The sequence below is a fragment of the Chenopodium album genome, chromosome 10, assembly GCF_948465745.1.
Source record: "Chenopodium album chromosome 10, dcCheAlbu1.1, whole genome shotgun sequence".
In the NCBI taxonomy this organism is placed as follows: Eukaryota; Viridiplantae; Streptophyta; class Magnoliopsida; order Caryophyllales; family Amaranthaceae; genus Chenopodium; species Chenopodium album.
In genome coordinates, this window is record NC_137843.1 from 1,681,102 (window position 1) to 1,703,927 (window position 22,826).

At 35.4% G+C, this 22,826-nt stretch overlaps 1 protein-coding gene and 1 long non-coding RNA gene across 2 annotated transcripts; both read left to right on the forward strand.

Moving 5' to 3' along the window:
* Positions 1 to 10,160: 10,160 nt before the first annotated feature.
* LOC145561891 (karrikin insensitive 2 receptor CA) lies at positions 10,161 to 12,958 on the forward strand. The gene is made up of 2 exons (XM_081622018.1): positions 10,161 to 10,716; positions 12,300 to 12,958. The coding sequence occupies exons 1-2, from the start codon at positions 10,349 to 10,351 to the stop codon at positions 12,742 to 12,744; spliced, it is 813 nt and encodes a 270-aa protein (XP_081478144.1). The 5' UTR covers positions 10,161 to 10,348; the 3' UTR covers positions 12,745 to 12,958.
* A 3,764-nt stretch (positions 12,959 to 16,722) lies between these two features.
* LOC145561893 (uncharacterized) lies at positions 16,723 to 22,212 on the forward strand. The gene is made up of 3 exons (XR_014094234.1): positions 16,723 to 16,875; positions 21,624 to 21,786; positions 21,913 to 22,212. It is a non-coding gene; the product is annotated as an uncharacterized LOC145561893 (long non-coding RNA).
* The last annotated feature ends 614 nt before the right edge of the window (positions 22,213 to 22,826 follow it).

Consider the following 22,826-nt stretch of genomic DNA (forward strand, 5'->3'; position numbering starts at 1 on the left):
CTGGTTGTCCATAGTACCCACATAAAATCTTCATAGGATGCCTTGCTTACTGCTAGCAGTTGCAAAAAGTACTTGTACTGATGTTAGCTTCTTTGGATGCTTCTTTGGATCTTATTATCTTTATAAGTTAAGTATAAAATTTGATTTATGGATCTTATAAGGGTTCCTTCTTTACTTTACACCTAAAATTTCTTTGGATAGAAACCCTAAAAGTTTAGGATGTAGGAACTTAAAGGATACTTCTCATTTTAATATTGATGTCATTTTTAAAGTTTCGTAATGCTTGCTTGACTATAAATTGATGATAATGGTAATAAAAGTATGTTATTTTTTTTAGAACCTACATAATGATAAGGCTATGAGAGTCATTGATAAAATAATACAAGTAGATACTATGTAACAAGATACTAAACTTAGCTATTTTGTAGGTTTTCTATTGAATTGTCGATAAAAAATTAACAATAGAAACACTGTCACCATTCGAAAACTTTTGCTCCACTTTTATCATTTAATATTACCTATAATATTAAGTTTAGACATACACAGTTTTACACCTTGACAAACTCATGCTCTCCAACAAATAATAATTCGTATTTAGATATCAGTGGGATTTGGGTAAAGCTAAAGCTGGTAATAACTTATAAGGTTGAATGAAATTTCTTACATCTATCCAGGTGTATATTGTATATTGATTCTAGAGTTACATGCACCATTTTTTTCCCCCTAATTTAATTATACTTTACCTTTTTTTTTTTTTTTTTTTTGAAGGAATATTTTACTCACTTTTAAATCCCTATACATGCGCAAAAGATCAACAAATGAACAAAACTTACCCTTAGAATCAGATGTTGCATAGTAGAGGTTCTCAAGATTGGACCGAGTTTGAGTCAAATTTTCAAGCCATATAGGGTCCAACATAAGAATAGGCCCAATCCATACATTTGAATAAAATGGGCTTAAAGCCCTGAAATTAATTGGGCCTTTATCCATTCTAGAGTCCGGCCTTATAAAATTAAGCTTCAATCCCTTGAAATAGCAAAACTGGTATGCGAGAGGGAGAGAAAAAAAAAAAATGTACGTTCCCAGTTCTGCAGAAGGAGGGATTCAGGTAATTAATGAGTTGATTTCTCCTATAAAATAATTTACATTTGAATGTCTTATAAATATTTGTTTGATTTCTGGTTGTCAAGATAATCACAAAGTGTTGCCTCCTTCATTCATCATCAGTAAAATATTTATACACATATCTTAGAAACCTAATCAACGTAGGAATCTAAATAATCTACCTTAGGAAATAATTAGGAAATCTTATCCTACCTAAAGATAACAAAATATAATCACAAATATATTCCCTAAGATATACTATCTTATCTTAACATCCCCCCTCAAGTTGGAGCATGAAGGTCTCGAATGCCCAACTTGGAAAGTAGTGTCTCGAACTGAGCCTTCCCCAAGGCTTTGGTAAAAATGTCTGCAAGCTGCTCCTTCGTAGGAACATACGAAGGTGAAATTAGGCCTTCCTGAACCGCATCTCTTACAAAATGCAAATCAATTTCAATATGTTTCGTCCTTTCATGAAATACCGGATTTTTAGCAATGTACAAGGCTGACTGGCTATCACAAAATAATTTCATACCCTGCGGGTGTTGTACACCCAAAGCTCTAAGTAGTTGTTTCAACCACTTTAATTCACATGTTGCAGCCGCCATTGACCTGTATTCCGCATCTGCAGATGATGTAGCAACTGTGGGTTGTTTCTTGGTTCTCCAAGATATTGGGGAAAAACCAAGCAACACAAACCAACCTGTCAAAGACCTCCTAGACAAAGGGCAACTAGCCCAATCAGAGTCACACCAACCCTCAAGTTGCAATTCACTATCCGAGCGAAGAAGTATTCCTTGCCCTGGACGTTTCTTCAAATAACGCACCACTCTAAGTGCGGCCTCCCAATGTGCTTCCTTTGGGTTCTGCATAAACTGAGATAAGATATGAACAGAATATGCTATATCCGGCCTAGTCACACATAAATAAATTAGACGGCCAACAAGTCGTCTATATTTCTCCACATCCTCTAATACTTTGCCTTCCGCAAGAGCTAGTTTGTGATTTTGTTCCATCGGGAAATCTGCAGGCTTAGCTCCCAACAAACCAGTTTCAGAAATAATATCTAATGAATATTTTCGTTGACAAATATAAATTCCCTGTTTACTTCTCGCAACCTCAAGTCCTAAGAAGTATTTCAATGCTCCCAAGTCCTTCATCTTAAAACAATCTCCTAAGTATGCCTTAAATTTTGATAAGGCTTCTTTATTGTTCCCTGCAACAATCAAGTCATCAACATATATCAACACATTCAACTGCAATTTTTCTTTGGTGAATGTGAACAAAGAATAATCTGAGTAGGATTGCTTAAATCCATATTTCTTCAATGCTGCAGTTAATTTTGCAAACCAACATCTGGGAGCCTGTTTCAGACCATACAATGATTTTTTCACCCTGCACACATAATCAGAATTATTTTTATTGAAACCTGGAGGAATTTTCATGTAAATTTCCTCCTCCAAGTCTCCATGTAAAAAGGCATTGTGTACATCCATCTGATGTACTTCCCAATTTTTCACTGCTGCTACTGCTAGAAAAGTTCTTACAGTAGTCATCTTTGCAACTGGTGCAAAAGTCTCATTGTAATCAAGCCCTTCAACTTCTTGATTTCCCAATATCACTAGCCGTGCTTTCAATCTCAACAAGTTCCCGTGCTCATCACGTTTCTCCGTATACACCCACTTACTTCCCAAGGCTTTCTTCCCTGGTGGAAGTTTCTGAAGAACCCAAGTCCCTTGCTCTTCTAGAGCTCTAATCTCTGCAGCCATTGCATCTCGCCAACCTGCATGTTTCATTGCCTCTTTGAAAGATCTAGGCTCATTCCCTGCTGTTATAGCTGCAATATACTTTTTATGTTTCTCAGAAAAACGTGAGCAATCAACAAAATGTGTGAGAGGAAAAGGAGTACCTGAGGAAGATGATATAGGTGTCGGTGTACTTGATGATGGATTGTATTTTCGTATTGTGTGAGTAACAAAATCTCGATATTTGCTGTTTGAAAACTTCGTCCGATGACCTTTCCCCAAGACCTCGACATTCCCCTCTTCCTCTCGCTGCTCTTCATGCACACGAGCAACACCATGCTGCTGCTCTTCACGTACACTGCAGCCAGCATCGTGCTGCTGCTCGTCTCCCCCACTGCTCCCCCCAGCGGCCGCTGGTAAACCCTCTGGCTGGGCAGAAGGTTGCTGGGGGTTTGTGGCGTCACCTGCACCCACTGGCTGGGCTGTGGGTGGCTGTTGTTCCTGCATTTGTGGCTCGGCACATGCTGCTAGCCACTCATCATCATCACCATAACACACACTGCCACCTGATCGCTCTTGCTTCTTCATATTTTCCCTCACTAAATCCTCATTAAATGGAAAAATATTCTCAAAGAAACGCACATCACGTGACACAATTATTTCTTCGGTTTCTAAATCAAAGACTCTCCAACCCTTTTTCCCAAAGGGATATCCCAAAAAGACACACCTTCTACTACGACTCGCAAATTTATCCCCCTTACTTCTTTGATTGTGAGCATAACACAGGCAACCAAACACCTTAATATATTCATATGATGGAGGTTTATTAAATAATATGTCGAAAGGTGTTTTGTTTTCAAGTAACGGAGTTGGAGTTCTATTTATTAAATGACATGCCGCTAAAACACACTCTCCCCAAAATTTTAACGGCAAATTCCCTTGAAACCTCAAAGCCCGTGCAACATTTAAAATATGTTGATGTTTTCTTTCTACCCTTCCATTTTGTTGAGGTGTTTCCACACACGATGTTTCAAAAATTATGCCATTAGTATTAAAATAATCTTTCAAGGAATTAAATTCCGTACCATTATCACTTCTAACAATTTTAATATCATGATTAAATTGTCGTTTCACCATAGCCACAAAATTTAAAAACATCAATTCAACATCGGTTTTATTTTGCAATAAATAAACCCAAACACCTCTAGAAAAATCATCAACTATTGTTAAAAAATAACGAGCACCACATGAAGAAGGTATTCGATATGGACCCCACAAATCTATATGCACAAGTTCAAATATACGACTTGCTTTATTCTCACTAATAGGAAAACTAGACCTAGATTGTTTTGCACGAGGACAAACATCACAAACTTTAATATTTCTTCTAGAATTACTACTCACAACTGGAATTAATCTCAAAACTGAGTCTGAGGGATGCCCCAACCGTTGATGCCACAAGTTGAACGAATCACCATCTACTGCTAGAATCTTCACTTGAGGGACTCCTCGGAAAAAATACAATCCATCCTCGCGTTCACCCACACCAATCACCTTCCTCGTCTGCGGATCCTGTATAACACATATTTTGTTAGTAAATTGCAAAATACAATTAGATTCATCACTTAACTGAGTGACAGAAATCAAATTGCAAGTCAACTGAGGTACATAAAGCACATTATCAAGTTGTAACCCTCCTGGCAATATCACTGTGCCTAATTGATCCGCATTAGCCGACTTTCCGTCTGGCAAACCTACGGGACAATTTTGTATTCTCTTCACATGTTTGAGCAATTTAAATTCACATGTAACATGGTTTGACGCTCCTGTATCTACAATCCAAGGAATTGTATTTGTCTTACCATGCAACTGTCTATTTTTGGGATTCAAAATCTCCAAAATCTGTTGAACTTGAGAAGCACTCACGCCTGCTAAGCTTGCTGCCGCATCTTCATTGGAAGTGGTGGCCTTTGATTGTGACTGTGCTGCACTAGCTACCTTATTAGCTCTCACAGCTTGTTGTTGAGATGAGGAGCTTGCCGAGGTACTGCCAGAATTACGAGCTCCTCCACGGCCAGCTCCACGTCCTCCTCCGCGACCTCGTCCTCGTCCACCACGACCACGTTCCCCCCACCACTCGGGGTAACCAATGATCTGAAAACACCCACTTTCGTCATGCCCCACTCGATTACAATGATTGCAAAACTTGTCACTATTGTCTTCATATTTCTGTTTTGCCCGTGAATCCACCTTAAAAGCCACCGCATTCTCCACCTTCATACCACCTTCACGCAAACTTTCTGCCATGACTATATTTTGGTAAGCAACCTCCACACTAGGCAGAGGAATTTGAGCAAGTAATTGAGTCCTTATTGCAGCATAGTGAGCATCTAAGCCAATTAAAAAATAGTGTAAGTAGTCTTCTTCCCTAATGTGCTCCACCTGTGTAACGATGTTGCATTCACACTTCCCACACTTACACTTAGGAACTCTCGTATAATTGAGAAGTTCCTTCCAAATCTTCGATAGCCGACCAAAGTAATCAGCTATGGACTCCGTAGACACTTGATGACACGCACCCAACGCCGTCTTTAATTGGCACACACGCGTACCACTCACAACACAAAACCGATTCTTGAGATTTGTCCACAAAATACTCGCATCATCATAATCTCCAATCGTCGATCGTAATTTCTGATCAAGTGTATTAGATATCCACGAGACCAACATGGATTGGACAGCAATCCAATCTTCTAACTTCTTTTCATCCGTCGGCATCTTAATCGATCCATCTACGAAGCCAAATTTTCGTTTGGCCATTAATGAGCGTCGAATAGCTTGAGCCCATTCATCATAATTCTCACCACGTAATTGTATAGGCGTGATTATGTTTCCTGGAGCATCACTGGAACCGAGATAATACGTCAAGTCTACAGGTGTTTTGTCACCCATCTCCAACCAATTTATGATCTTCGTGTTTCTTGATTTGTGCTTGTTATGTTTATAGCAGGTTAATTTTCATGGCAAAGAAAAATTTGATTCCTGGCTCATGATACCATGTCAAGATAATCACAAAGTGTTGCCTCCTTCATTCATCATCAGTAAAATATTTATACACATATCTTAGAAACCTAATCAACGTAGGAATCTAAATAATCTACCTTAGGAAATAATTAGGAAATCTTATCCTACCTAAAGATAACAAAATATAATCACAAATATATTCCCTAAGATATACTATCTTATCTTAACACTGGTATATACGAGAACTGTGAATCAATTGTTCAAATTCCATTTGATATGTTAATATGATATTTGTTTCAAATTGAAGAATTTCTTGAACAATTGATGTATTTTGATATAATGCAATTTAGTTCCTCGCTAATTGTTTGTGGCTGCGTGTATCTTTTCACAAAATATACGTGAATTATGGAGAGGAAATTGCTGGACATGATCATCCTCGTGTTCATGTTGTTTTTCGAATCTTTTTGTGAGGCAACTTTGGTTAAATTAGGAAGATCAATATGAAATGAAGGGAATATTTTGTGTATGTTATGAAATCTAAGAGGGGATGAATAAGTTGTTTAGGGAGGTACAGTATTTAATAGCAACCAAACTACCTGTTCAGGTGAACAGAACATAGCCTTAGGAGTTTTTTCTTATCGAAACATACTAAAGGAACTTGTCCTTACACCTTGGAGGCTTCCAATTTAAGGGATGTCGCATTGTCACCTCCTCCATAACACCATAACTCTTTACAATATTAAACCAAGTGAAATTAAGTGACTGGCAATGGATTTCGAGTTTTTGAGATTGTTCGGTGATAAATTTTCTAAACCACCTAGGTTTCCTTCTTTTATAGTTCTGAAATGAACTTAAAAGCCTTTATACAAAAGGTGATGGGAAATTCTTACATTCTGAAATTCTGTTGAATGGGATGATTATAATCCTTGCAAAACTTGCACCTTCTTTTTCGAGAGAAAATGTTTGTATCAACTCCTAACACTTTAATATCAAATTTAGGCCTTGGATATTAAATGGTTTATCAAGGATATCTTGTTGAAATTTCACCCAAATTTGTTCATTAGGAACAGAGAAGATGGAGGAGATGAGAGGATTATGGGAATTATTTGGCTTTGAAATGAGATGGAATGGAATCCCCAAGTTTGCATCAGGATTTTATTTCCAAAGTAACAAGAATCACCTCAGTCTAGAGTGATAGACCAACTCTCCTATCTAAATGACCTGTCTTCCTTCTTGTCCAAGACAATGTGAAAGGCTCAAAAAATAAAGTTGGAAAAATCAAGTCTTCTTGTGTTGGGCTAGCTGATCAGTAGTGGTGGTGTTTGGATTGGGATCGGTTAAAGCTTCTGCCACTCGTTTCCTTTTGTCATGCTCTTATTTGTATCTGCTTGTCTGTGTTAGTTCTTTTTGCTGTTCCAGGAGACGAGCTCTTTTAGTTTGCTTCAACAACTGAGACAGTGAGACTCTAAGAGTTCCATGACCGTGTACTGGTGATGGCATTAATTGGAGTTTTTACCTGTGCTATTGCATCGTAGTTCCCTTGTTGAGTGTCTTACATGCTATGTACCCTGGATAAATTAATTATGCACATATATATTTGCCTGTATTGTGTGACAAATTTTTTCTTGCCACACTGCTCTTCTGTTTGATCTTCGAACTTCTTAACTGCTGCTTTGACATACCATCACCAAATCTAAATCCTGCTTCTGCTTTTAGTATCCTTAATTCGTTTCACAACCCAATGTACTATAACTCTTTAAGAGTTACTTTATCCAACATTAGGAGTACAGCTTGTACTCAGATATCTCCCTTCTTCAACCATATAACTTCAGATATTATCATATAACCTCCTGGAGGTTGCTGAAGACTGGTTAGCCATTCGTCTTGTAGTGAATCTATCTTGCCTTTTCATATTGCTGGTTATCATTATTCTGCCAAAAGGTCTCTCTCACTTTTGGAATAATTATTGTTATTACTCTTCTAGCTTTCATGTTGCATCTTTGAAAAAAAAAAATTATCCTGTATTTCTGTGTATTCTGTAGTTCCTTTGCATAGACATGGACAATAGAAAAATATTATGAACCAAAGACTAAGCACAATGTTATGGTATACTTTCGATGCTTTAATCTTTAATTCTTGCAGTCTTCAGTCTAATTTAAGCTTCAATACTATGACCAGCCTTCAGACTTTTTCTGTAAATATTTTATAATGCCGCTGCCACAAACTAGTTTAATTTGGTCATTATTTGTGGTGCATAGGTGGATTTTTGATGCAATTATTGCATACTTTTCTAAATCATTTAGCTTGGTGTCAAGAGCGCTAAAGATGTTTAACTGGAGAGCTTTTCCCTGAATCTAAAACTGTTTAGGGGGTGTTTGGTATAAATTTTGTAAATGAAACGGAAAGGATTCAAATAAGTAGGAGAAAAGGTAATGATAAACGTTACCTTTACTACATGTTCGGTATCCTAGTGGAATTGAAACAATTTAAGTAGAAACATATTTTGTTTCCACTAGTTTATCAAGGTAATATATTGGGGGATTTTGTTAGCCTTAGGAAACGATATTTGTTACTTTTAACTCATAACAAACAACTAGAAATGAAAACACTTAATTGAATCCGTTTCCTACATCTAAAATTACTATACCAAACGCCCCTTAGTCTTTACCAAAAGTATGGAGCATCAATTCCTCTAAAAGAACTAGGATCAAAGCAGGGCCCTTGTTGGCTTTTTGAAGCACTTAAATGGTGAAGTGGCCTTTGAGATATTTTAAAATACAAACAAACACAAGAGAGAATATGTAAGTTCTTAGCTTTTTCCACTGCAGGAATTTGTCACTCCTAGTTTCTGCCTATGGTGCCCCTTGTCCTTGATGCAAAAAACTACTCCATATGTGAATTTCTGACTGCATAATATACCAAATGCAAATGTTTCCTTAGGCCCTTGAATCAACTAAGTCCCATTTTCAAACTTACTAGCAACTAGCCAAGGGTAACTTACACATAGTACGGAGTTACACATTTACTTCATACTCCGTATTATTTTCAAGCTCCAAATAGAATATTGGAACATGGTGTATATCATAACAAGGTACCCCTTGTAACAAATTACTCCGAAAGTCCAAACTAAAGAAAGCGTCTTAACTTATCTTAACTTATTGCAGTATAACATTATAACGGTATAATCTACTAGTCCAAACTTTTTTCTTTTTTTTTTTTCTTTTAAAAATATACAGTACTATATGATTATGACATACGCTAAAATGAAATACAAGTATGCCAGATTATGAAATACAGTGGAATGAATGCATCATTTAACAATACAGCTAATTTTTGATGATTTAATCCCAATCAATTTGACGAATTGGTGATTTTGTCATCGTATATAATTCCAGAAATTATATCACTATCATAATTCCACCTATTACCCCTTTATTTAATTCATATTACATCAACTCCTCTTAGTCACTCCTCAAAATAAACAGTCACACTCACTCTCATATCTTTCTATCCAAAAATCAGAACCTTGATCCTAATCACATGCACTTGGCCACTTACACACCGTTTTCTGTGTCCAAACCAAGTTTTTTGTACTCCATACCAATATATCCTTAAGTTTTGACTCACTTTGATAAGGCTTTTAACTCAGATCCCTTATGTGTGGAATACAAAACTTATTAAGTGAGGGTGCATGAGGGCGGCATAGATCTCTTTTCTATTCTCCCATACACCTAAGGTATGTTAATCGAATACGGCTAAAATCGCGAAGTGTCAATGTCCGTGTTGACATGACACGTACACAGGACACGTGTCCGACCCTTCATTGTGAATTCGGACACTTTTATTATGAGTGAAGAGGAAAAAAGAAGAGAAACATGAAAGAAAACACATCTTGTTCGAAGATCACCATAGATATAGATAAGATAGAGAGAAAAAGATTGTCATTTATTAGGAGAATTTACCGAATAAAGAATTAAAATAAAAAAAATAAGGGTGAATGTAATGAAAAAATTAAAGCTTTTATAATACATTACTTATATAAATTTAAGTAACATATTGACGTGTTCCCGTATTTGTGTCTAAATATTGAACAGAGTTCCCATATCCTAAAATTTTGGGACTTTTCGGCTCGAACACTTGGACACATGTCCAGTTCACCACCCGTTCCCAAGTTCACAAAACATGGTTTGTTCGTAATAGTGGACCCAAAACAATAACACGAGGTTTAAGGTCTGGTTAGGATACTTATCCTTACCATAAGTACATGGAGTATAAAAAAGGAAATCTCCTTTAAATCTATCAACAAAACAAAGAAAAAAAAAATCATCCTTGTCTCCTGTGGCTATAAATTCTACTCGTCACCTACTTTCTAAACGCTTCCTTTTTCTATTCAGATTGAAGCACACAATCCTCTTTCACACCACTAGCCCAACATAAACGTATTACTTTGAAAAATAATCCCCCAAAAAAAAAAAAAAATGGGAATAGTAGAAGAAGCTCATAATGTAAAAGTCGTAGGTTCTGGTGCAAACGTAATAGTATTAGGACATGGGTTTGGAACAGACCAATCAGTTTGGAAACATTTGGTACCTCATTTAGTTGATGATTATAAGGTTGTTTTGTATGATAATATGGGAGCTGGAACTACTAACCCTGATTACTTTGATTTTGAGAGGTACTCGACTTTGGAAGGTTATGCCTATGATTTGTTGGCTATTTTGGAGGATTTCAAGTTATCTTCTTGTATTTTTGTTGGTCATTCCGTTTCTGCTATCGTTGGTGCCATTGCTTCCATTATGCGCCCCGATCTTTTCTCTAAGCTCCTTTTAATCTCCGCTTCTCCGAGGTACGACATTTTATTACCCCCTTCGGTTTTTTTAGTAACATAAATAATACTTCGTATTTCATACTTGGTATTAGTATAGTCGTACTATATATTAATCCGGCCTACGGATTGGATTAATTCTAAATTGAAATTTTAATAAGACTACGGCTTTTGAAATTGAAATTGAGAATGTTATGTGTTACGTACTTGTAATGTTGGATTAATCGGAAAAAATTGTCAACATTTAGATTGCCCATGTTATTAAATTAGACTAGTATCTGTCTGTGTCGAAAACGTTCTATGAAATTGTCCTTCATATAAGAGTGTGCTATTTTGATTTTGCTTCTTTAATGGTGAATAATTGCTGGAGTTTTTGTTTCTGTGTGGTTGAAAGAAAATTAGTTTTCCCATTTTGTTTGTCGTTTCTAAAGGGCTAAAATAATTTCTTAAATTTCAAGAATTACGGGTGGAAAATATGTTCTTTATCTTAGGCTAATTACCACATTTTTCCTTCCTTTTTGTTTCTTCTCCTTTCCTCTCCTTCATTACAAAAACTTCATTTTATTTTCTAGCTTAATACATCCGGTAATTGATGTACATGCATTGACAAATATAGTCTAAAATTCTGCCAAAATTTGAAATAAAAAAAAATTTATTAGTTCAATACAAGTATAATTTATTAGTAAATGCATGAAGTTGCCAAGCCGAACTTATACTACAATATTAGTTTTATGTAATTTTTAAAAAATTGCGAAAAGCAAGAAACAAAAAACGAAATATTCCACTTAGACCATTTGCAATTTTGCGGCTATAAAGAGTTACGGAGTAATTCACTTTGCATATGGTTGGTTTGTTGAAAATTGATATGTTTTTTTTTTTTTTTGGAAAAAAAACTGTGGCTTTTGGCCTATTTGCTTGCTACATGTACTAACAAAACCAAAGAACAAAATGGTATCGATAAAGTCTCATTTGGAGTACTCTACCGTAGAATTTCAAGTGATTATTTGGTTAGTGATGCATGAAAAATATATGTCCGAATTTCGTTCTTGCTTGTTACGTCAATAATTTCTGATCCAGCTAATTTTAGTTCATGCTAATGTTGATCTAACCTCACCTTGTGTACTGTCTCAACCTATGGTTTTTCCTCATCCAATATTGTGCAGAGTAGAGGAATCAATTTCCATTTTTTTTGACTTGTTTGATGGTGGTAAGAGGGAAAACGGGATTAGAATTTTTTTTGCTCAGAATATGTTTTCCAACCAATGATACATTACACAGCCTTATCTAAGAATCTAAGATAAGGCTGTGTAATGTATCATGAGTTATCTAGAACATATTTTTATTATGTCTATGGTCTTGGTCTCTTGGATATCCTGTAATCTGTTCACAGATGATTAGAATGTATTTCTATTATCTGCTGCTCTGATATGATATGTCCTGATTTTTGAGCCTTTGACTTGTAGAAATTCATGTTCATACCAGTTCCTCCTAGCAAGTGGGATGAAGTGATACAACTGGGGTCTGTAATGCTAGTGACATACCATAAACTCATCACATGGGTTGTTTAAATTTTGGGTCTTTATGTATCCCCAATTATTTTCCAGGTACTTGAACGATGTTGACTACTATGGAGGGTTCGAGCAAGAAGATCTAGACCAACTATTTGAGGCAATGCAGTCCAACTACAAGGCTTGGTGCTCGGGTTTTGCCCCATTAGCAGTGGGTGGGGATATGGATTCAGTAGCTGTCCAAGAGTTCAGCAGGACCTTATTCAACATGAGGCCTGATATCGCCCTTAGCGTGGCTCAAACCATTTTTCAAAGCGACTTTAGGCAATTGCTCTGTCATGTGACCATTCCTTGCCACATTATTCAGAGTGTCAAGGACTTGGCTGTTCCAGTGGTTGTGTCTGAGTATCTCCATCAGAACCTTGGTGGAGATTCTATCGTCGAGGTCATGTCATCAGAAGGCCATCTTCCTCAGTTGAGCTCCCCTGACAGTGTGATACCAGTGCTCTTACGACACATTCGCCATGACATAGTTGTCTAGTCTTAAAAAAAGGTGGTATTGAGCTTTGTTTAGTTCCTGTTCTTCTGTGTTTAACATGATTAGGCAAAAATAACTAATAGTAGCATGTTTGATTTTCATGCAAGTGTATCATATAACAGTGCCATTTCTATTATGAGAGGCATACATATTGTGCATAAGATTGTAGCCGTACTTGTTTCAATGATTTTAAATTAAAATAGGTACTGTCGTATTATGTTTTGATGCCTTTTTTTTTCCTTTTTTTTTTCAGTAAGTCCTTCATAAATAAAGGGCAAATTACAACCTAAGATATCTAAAACAAGAAACTAAAAACAACAGAACCCACTTAGCTAAACCAGTAGAGGGAAAACGAAGTGAAAGATTACATCCTCGTGCATCATACCAAATATCTTGGAACCCAGATAACCAAAAGACTCTTATCAAAGCCTTTTCTTGGACCAAAAGTTGCCAAACGAACCAAAACCTTGGAGAAGGACAGATAATGCAATCGAACACTAAAGAAGGGAACCGAAACTTCCCATAATACCTATGCAAAATCCCAGTGGAAGAAGTGTAGTGACAATACACCCGAAAGTCGAAAGCACCTTGTTGCAAAAAAAAAAAAAAAAAAAAACCATCGCACGACTCCACTCCTAGGATTGAAAGGCATAGCCACCTCCTAAGAGTCCGGGAGCCAAACCACGAGAGTCGGATTTTTCCACGACTCTGCCAAGAGAAACCATACACCAAAATGCAGGTTTCTAATTTCCTGTAATTCTACCTATATAAAATGCAAGAAAATGAAGAATTTTGCTTACCCCAAATATTAAAAGATGAGGAGTCTCCTTCAAGATTGAAATTTTTAATGATGACTGTCTTTGTCATCATCAACACCGACACTGGGATGATAGTCGGTGCATGAAGACCCAAATCATCCTGCAACCAAGAAGCAACCTTTCCCCTCACACTTAGCTTCTCCCTGCAAACTCCAAATGCAAGGAATACTTTCTGCTTGCATAAATACCGCTAAACACAAAGGACATAGCCCAAACTATCAAAGAGGGAAGCCACCCATGCAACATGACAACCCCCCATAACACAGTCTCACCCCGAACAAGCAACTAAAAGGGCCACCAACCAAACTAGCAAGGGATTGCTTAACTTTACAACCCTAAAACCAACCAACAAGGCGCCGAGAACAACGACCACCAAAGAGAGGGGGTGGGTTTTTAGGGGTTAGGGTTTTGTTTGAGTGGGTGGCACGACGGGTAAAGGGAGGTCGGGGTAACATGGCGCGCAATGGGTCAACTGACGATGGGTAAGCTTGATGCCTACTAGTCGGTTTCTAGGGTGGGGAAGGGGGAGAAGGAGTGGTGACAGGATGGTGGGGAAGGTGGTGGTAGGGTTTTTATTTTTATTTTTATAATAATAATAATAATAATTAAAGTAATTTTTATTATTTTATATCTTTTAGAAATTAAAATCATTAAATAAATTTTAAAAAATCATAGTAAATTGACAAAACCAATAGAACGATGACATGTGTCACGGTAACCTATAAAAACAGGTTACCAACCAATTTTGCCTCTTTAAAATGAACACTCCCAAAGGTTGTTATGTTAATGTATAATCCAAATACTGTATTATTTAAAAAGAATGGGCAAAAGGTTGTACACTCTCCGTGTTTAAATAAATGAAACGTTTTCCTTTTGCTATCGTGTTTAAATGAATGAAACATTTTTTTTTTTAGTAATTTCTCTCTATTTTTTTTTTAATATTATTCTACTACCTAATGGTTCTCACAAAACCATTTACTTTGGTCTCTCAGCTCAAACTTCTACCCATTGTTTAGTATTTTAATAAATTCGACTAACCTTCCTAAAACTCTTCGAATGTCAAAACGTTTCATTTTTTGGTGTTTACAGAACCACAAGGGCGGGGGCGAAAATTGATCCCAAAATCTCCTGAAATCAGGATAGAAGCTCTAACAACTTGAGATTAGAGATGACAATGAATCGGATTCAGATCGGGTGGAGCTTCACCCGTATCCATCCATCATTCCAATCCCATCATCCACATCCATCCATCGCTTGCTTCACCCATCATCTGTATTCGTCCATCCATCGTCCGCGGATGAAACGGGGTGGATTGGGTGGTCAATGGATGAACATTTTATGAAAAAAAATTCGCATAAAATTTAATTTATGGTCTTTTCTACCGTAAGTTATTATCATTTTTTAAATAAAAAGGAATTACTAACTACATATTCTTTGAAAAAATTAATTTGCAACAAATAAAGTATTTTTATTGTATATTTTTTTATATACTACGTATATTAAATGGGTGGTGGATGGCTAGTGGGTGAAAAAATCATCCACATCCGATCCGATCCATCATCCATTTCATCCGTCACCTACTTTTCATCCATTTATTTCGGGTTTTCGTCCATTTATTTAAGCGGGTGGATCAGTTAGTGAATACCCATCTAATATTGCCATCCCTACTTGAGATATTCCTTTATTTAAACATGGAGGGAATTTCATTTTTTGCAATTTTTTTACTTTTAAAATACTATGTTATCCCTGTCCGATGCACGGTTAGTATTAATCTTTCTTGTAATTTATGTTATGTTGCATTACATTGTGTATAAAGATTAGAATTAGATATAAAAATAATTTACATTTAAGGATATATATGAACCACATTATGTACAATTAATAATTGAAATAGTTGAAAGAAAATTATTTAAGGATGCATATTAACGAAATTTGAAGAAAAAAATACACAGTATACAATTAACACAAAATGTCATCAAAATTATTATTTTAGCTTCCAACAATTAATCGTTTGTATAGTAGTCTATAGAAGCATCCATTTGTTTTTTTAGTCAAAACTAATATAACAATTTTCAAATCAATGAAAATAGAGTAGTTAGTTCGGCTTTTAAAAAAAAAATAATAAAGATGATGCCATTAAAGCATTTAGGTATGATTTTTTTTTTTTTTATAAGAAAATAGAGGTCATCAATGGTCGGGCCGAGAGCAAAAAATTAAGTCAATTCCTCGAGCCGGAATATATGTACCCAAACTATCCGGGCCATGCGGGCTTTTCGGGCCGGGCAAAAAAAAAAACTAAAAATGCATAAAATTGATTTCCCAAGCTCGCCCAAATTTTTTAATTTTTCGGGCTGTGCTGGAAAACTGTCCAAAACCCGCCCAAAATCGAGCCGGGTCGGGCCGGGCTTGACTTGATCAGTTCTATGAGAAAGCGACATGTGTATAATTTTTGAAAAAGATGATGTGATTGATGTCAACATATTTTGTTTTAGTATTACTTCCTCCGTTTTTAAATAGTTGCTCTACTTTTCTTTTTCGGCTGTTTTTAAATACTTGCTCCATTTCCTTATTTGGAAAACTTTTACAATTTTTAATTTATTTCTATCACCTAATGGACCAAACATAAATCATATTTTATATTCTTTTTCCTCTAATTCTCTCAACTACTTTTGCTTTTTACAATTTTTTTTATTCTTTCACTTACCCCACTACCTCCGTATTTTATTACTTTTTCCAATTTTTCTAAAACTTTGCGCATGGAGAATTAGAGCAAGTATTTAAAAATGGAGAGAGTAGTTAATAGATGTTACTTAAAACCCTTATAAGATCCGCCATGCCCCATAATTAGACGATTTTATAAAGACCCATCCTATTTACTTCCTCCAATTTTTTTTTAGTTTACACCGTTTGACTTTTACACTATTTACAAATTACACTTTGACTCGCTTTTTGTGATTTATACATACAATAAAATATAATCATGTGGGATCTTGTTTGAATCGTTTATATGTATATTTTATTAATATCTACTTTTATAATTTTACAATGTTGATGATTGAAGTTTTTAAGCGTTAAAAACATGCGTTGGCAAGCGTGATAATAAAAAGGTGTCAACTAAAAAAATAGAGGAAATATTTATTAGACGGATTTAACCCATTTATAATCGGGGCGGGTCACGGCTTTTAATAGGATCCAAGGCCTCCAATCCTACCTCTCTCTCAATTATTCATTGAAGCGCACTCAACGTTCTCCATTGAAGCGCAGTCCACGTTCTCCGTTGAATCTAATTCTCGTATTCCTCATTGAAGCAGCTGAGGTAAGTTGTTTGTTTTTGTTATCATATCAATTTCACAATCTAGAGTTTACATGTGATCTAACCTAATTTAATTATCAGTGCATTAAGTTTAGGGTTCGAAAATGTAAACTATTGGTTCTAAATTATAAGATTATGAAACATCATAACCAAAAGAAAAGAAAATTATGAGCATAATTTGATAATTGAATCAAATATCTCTAAAATTATGTATTTTTTGAACTAATTGAATATGAAATTTGATCTTTTCCCTTAAATTATCCAACAATCTCAAGTAAATGTTTCGATTTAAAACTTTATTTCGATTATTATTATTATTATTATTATTATTATTATTATTTTTTTTTTTTTTATAAATTTTATTTTCTTGCAAATATTATTGTGTAATTTGTCAACGTATTCAAGATCTATCTCTTGTCGTTGTATTCATTAACTTATCTGATCTGATCATAAAAAAGTTTAATTTGCGTGAATATTGCGATTTTGAAATTGACTTTTTGTTGTTGTAATTTGCGTGAGCTTAGTTTCCTTGCAGCCATGAAATGTGTTTTCTTACTTTGGTGTTATTGAAATCTATGGTTCTTAATGGAATGTTTAACCTAAAAGTAATGGTTTTACATGTGTAGTTGTTTATTCATGATTAATGTTAGTTTGAGAACCATTATTGATATTAGTGTGAGAATCATGATTAATGTTAGCTTGAGAACGATGATTGATGTTAGTGTTTATGCATAGGTATGAGATGCCTCAAGTTAAGGCATTCAACCATTCCTCTAGTATTCCTTTACTTTCACATCATGGTTCTATCTATGGTGCTGGTGCTTTCTTGCTCGCCTGTACCACAATGTTTGGCCTGTCAATTGCTTGATTGTCCCTAAATATGACAAGGAGCTATGTTCTCAATTTAACTTTCCCTTTTGGGTCCATTACCTTGCTCACTTATTAGTGTTGATGCTATGAATTAATTGTTGATTAATAGTTGTCATTATCCCGTGTTCCTGGATTGTTTGTTGCCAAGTATATCTTCAACTTCAGTGTTTATCTCGGTTAGTGTATGGGATGGTATGATTGTTCATGGTGTAGAGGAAAATAGTAATTGTCCTGATTGCCAATTGGCAATTTTTTGTTATCCATATCTTATTACTTGTTGCTACTTGAGAAAGAATAAGATTTTGAAGTTGGATGTTTAGTTTATTCTTTGGTATTGATGTATAGTGATGTATTGGAGGGGGCAGATTCTGCTTTCATGAATTGGTTTTCTTTCTCTTGTTAGCTTGAAAAATCAAGGGTATAGAGGGCTTGTTAAATTGTTGTGATTATTTACAAGTTTCTGGATACTGTTTCCTTCTCTTTTTATTTGAAAAATTAACGGTCTAGAGCTTGCTAAGTAATTGTGATTATTTACAAGTTTCCATTTTTCTGTTGAATGTAGACCACTAATATTTTCTTGTTTGAAAACTGGAAATTGTACCAATAACTTTCACAAGAGTGAAGGGGATGGCTGTTGTCTGTGGTTGGCTGGTCTTGATTTTTTGTTCTCCTATCTTTCTTTTTTTTAAGGCCTCTGGATCTGATTTGGTCCTTTTATGTTATGCACCAGTCATTGGCTAATTGCCTTGCGCTTAGGTCATTAGCATAGTGGTTACTTGACGATATTATATGAGGTGGGACTAGCAATATTGTTGTGAATTGGTTATTGACTTCAAAATTTGATTGGATTGAACATACTACTATGTTTTAGGTCTAGCCTTTCTTGTGATAGGGCATGTATATGCTGAACTGCCGAAGTAGTGAAATCATATTCTGGAGGACTGGCAAGATTTTTTTGCTTTAGCATGTGTTTAACTCTATATTTTGCTCTAAAAGCTACTTAGCATTGTTTTTTTTACTTGTAGGCATATTTAGTATCGTTTAAATTTCAGAAATAAGTATTTTTCTTTCTTGATATTAAATTTTTTTAATAGGAAAAAGAAACTTGTGGAATGATTAGTGATACCTTCTTTTGCACATGTTGCTCAAATTAGAATTCAAAATGCTGGTTCTTAAACATAATCTCATACGAGTATTATGTGGATGTCAGTGAGGCAGGATCTTTTGTTCTTTTTGGCATTGGGGACAGTAGATGTTCAGTTACTAATTGAGATTTCTTCATTGCATATGGGCCTAAGAGATAATTTTGATTGATTGTGGTCAAGAATTTAGTCATCAACAGAGTTTGCATATTCAGGATATAAGGGTATCCATTGTTTATCATATCTATATAACTGATTTGATGAGTCATCTGCTCCCATCTCCTCCTATCTAACCTGCAAGCTTGATAGTATAAACTAGCAGTTTGCCTGTAGTTTGTCCTTTTGTGCTTCTTTTCTTTGTAAGTTATAGCCTATAGTCCATTCGCGGAGAAGCTATGGTCCTGCTATGGTATCCTTATTGTCTGACTAAGAGGAGAAAATCCTGATACTGAAAAATAGCTCATGGAGTGTTTGAGGCCCTTTATGCTGGCATGTTTACAACATCTACTTTAAGCACTTTATGCTATGGAATTTACGTCATTTTTTTTTTTCATGGATGAAGTTCTTTTCACTCTGGTTGACTGTAAACCCCATAGTTTAACAATCAATGGTTTATTGCACAATTTATTCTTCTGTCCTCATCTACCCCTATCAAATATGTGTGCTACCCTAGTTCTGGCTACTATTGTCCTTTAACAAATAGAAAGTGCTTTGCAAATTGACTTTCAAATTGACTACTATTGTCCTTTAACAATATGTATCCCACCCTAGTTTAGCAATGCAGCATGACTTTCTAATTGTAATTACTTGTCAGACTTACTGGAGCAATGCAGCACGACTTTCTATGCGGAATTCTATCCTGTTGTTTGAGCCGCTTTCGCATGGGTGGCTAGGCTGCTAGCTTGCTTGATCACATATGCTGTCATTTACTTATGCATTGAGGACTCTGACCTCATCTTCATTTAAATCTACCAAGAAACTACTTGTTGTTAGACCTGGTGCTAACTTTATGTGACTATTAAGTTGATTCTCTGCAAGCTCTTGTTAGGTAGAATATGAGGGTGGATAAAAATTAGGAGGTCTGAAAGCTGTTTCAATAGTGATTTGAAGGTTTTTGCAGCTTGCTAACTTTGAAAATTTGAAGCATAGAAATGCAAGGTAGATTTGAGAAGAATGACTTGTGCAAGAGATTATTTAGAATGACTTTGGATATCACAGACTATTATTAGGCCATGCAGTATTTGGAGGGAAAAGAGGACATTACGATCAATTTATATTAGCTATGTTATGTTTAAATGGTGAGGTTATGAGTGATCTAGACATATGTGTGCACTTCAATTATTCTGTCCTTTGGACTTTGAACCAATGGTATACCCTTTTTACTACCACTTGCACAAATATATGGTGAGCCTAATAACAGAATGCGCTCTTTGTGGTTTGGATAAAGTAGGAAACGTTGCCTTATAATTGATTTCTGGTTGCTTCATTTCCTTCTTTATGTAGTTTCATGACCTTTCATCTATAACTGTTTTCATATTTACATCACTTAGATTTAGGTGATTTGAACTTATTTAAGTTAAGGTCAAGTTAGGACTGGTCTGAAACTTTTTGGTGTGGTCTGTCTCGAATCTCTCGATAAGTCGATTTGACCAAAGTTAAACTGTATTCTGATGTCAATTTGAAACTTCAAAAAATTATCATGTTGTGTCATCTTCATAAATTATATTTGACCAGTTTAGGGTTGTGTTTACTTAACCTGAAAGGATGTAATGAAGTGATATGATGTGAAACTATTAAGGTAGGTTGGTCTATAGTTTGGTTTGATCAAATATTTAATAAAGAATATTTACAAGTGGGATCTTATTAATCTCTTGATGTATTTTTTTAAATATCAATGTACCACAATGTTTGGCCCGTCACTTGCCTTGATTGTCCCTCAATATGAGAAGGAGCTATGTTCTCCATTTAACTTTCCCTTTTGGGTCCATCTTCTTGCTCACTTATTAGTGTTGATGCTGTAAATTAATTGTTGATTAATAGTTGTCATTATCCTATGTTCTTGGATTGTTTGTGGCCAAGTATATCTTCAACTTCAGTGTTTGTCACCGTTAGGGTATGGGATGATACTGATTGTTCATGTTGCAGAGGAAAATAGTAATTGTCCATTTGTCCTGATTGCCAATTGGCATTTTTTTGTTATCCATATTTTATTACTTGTTGCTACTTGAGAAAGAATAAGAACTTGAAGTTGGATGTTGAGTTTATTCTTTAGTATTGATGTATTGGAGGGGGCAGATTCTGCTTACATGAATTGGTTTTCTTTCTCTTGTTATATTGAAAAATCAAGGGTATAGAGGGCTTGCTAAATTGTTTTGATTATTTACAAGTTTCTGGATACTGTTTCTTTCCCTTTTTATTTGAAAAATTAACGGTCTAGAGCTTGCTAAGTAATTGTGATTATTTACAAGTTTCTGTTATTCTGTTGAATGTAGACTGCTAATATTTTCTTGTTTGAAAACTGGAAATTGTACCAATAACTTTCACAAAAGTGAAGGGGATGGCTGCTGTCTGTGGCTGGCCGGTCTTGATTTTTTGTTCTCCTATCTTTCTTTTTTTTAAGGCCTCTGGATCTGGTTTGGTCCTTTTATGTTATGCACCAATCATTGGATAAATTGCCTTGCACTTGGTTGACTTCTATGAGGCTCTTGCTAAATTTTATTACCTCTTATTGACAAGCAGGATGGCAGAGCAAGAGGCTCCATTTTTCCCAAGGGAGAAGATTCTCGAGAGGCAAAAGTATTTCCAAAGCATCCAGAAGCATACATATCTAAAAGGACCCCTCGACAAGGTCACCTCTGTTGCCATTCCTATTGCTCTTGCAGCTACATCATTATTCCTGATTGTAAGTCGGTTTTTTTATTTTTTAAATTCTTATTTATTTTCATTTTTATTCTGAGAGAACTTCTTTGCTTCATGTCCTCAATTCTCACTTTTGGTTCTGTGTCACTTTTCACTTTTTTCCTTTCAGGGTAAAGGGATCTATAACATGTCTCATGGAATTGGGAAGAAAGAATGATGAGGCAATAGCTTATTGGCAGCTAATAGGATTGGCTATGACTTGATAATTATGTTGAAATATGCTTTCAAATTTTAGTTTTGTTTTCATTTTAAAGTTCCATAGGCTGCCTTTTTGACAATAATACATTAATTCATAATAATTGTATCATTACTGTTGGATGCTGGGTTTTTCTTTAACTTGTGTATCCGTCAGGCCTTTTGACAGAGTGCTGCATTTTGCTTGGTATTGAAAAGCAATGCTTTTGTGCTATTTGTACATTTGTTTCTGATTATGCCGATTTTTTTTTTTATTTTTTTGTGAATCAATTGGTCTGAGTCGTTTGTAATTTGCTCTAGTTTTGGAATAGTCTGCATATACAGTATCATGTATAATTGTATGAGTAGGTTTTTTACTGGCAGATTATGCAGAGACGCTTCATTGCCATTTTATCATGATCTGTAGGATTGTCGGGGTAATATGTGAGAATTTTGGTGAGCATTGGCATTGTGAAGTTTTCACTTGGAATAAAAGGTGAATAATGTATTGAAGAAACAGGGTACTGATACCTTTCTCCGCAGTTCATCTATATGAAAGATGAAGTTCTCACAGTGCAATTGACTATACAGCTATACTATAATGCTGTTAAGGGCATAAGGGGAGGCTACTCCAATATGTGAATAGCAGGGGATTAAAAAAAAAAAAAAAATAGTATTCATAATTTGCTAGATTAGTACTCCGTATTTATGATTTGCTAAATTGTGGTATTGTTTGGTTGACGAAATTTTGAAAATATTAGTCTTAAAAATACCTTTGCTCACGGAGAAGGCCTCTCTTCCAGTGAAAAGGAGGAAATAAAGATTGTGTATATCATTTTCATGTGAAGA

Coding starts and splice junctions, on each gene's coding strand:
- LOC145561891 (XM_081622018.1), top strand. CDS start 10,349: ATGGGAATAGTAGAAGAAGCTCATAATGTAAAAGTCGTAGGTTCTGGT. Junction 10,717..12,299: donor TTAATCTCCGCTTCTCCGAG/GTACGACATTTT, acceptor ATTATTTTCCAG/GTACTTGAACGATGTTGACT.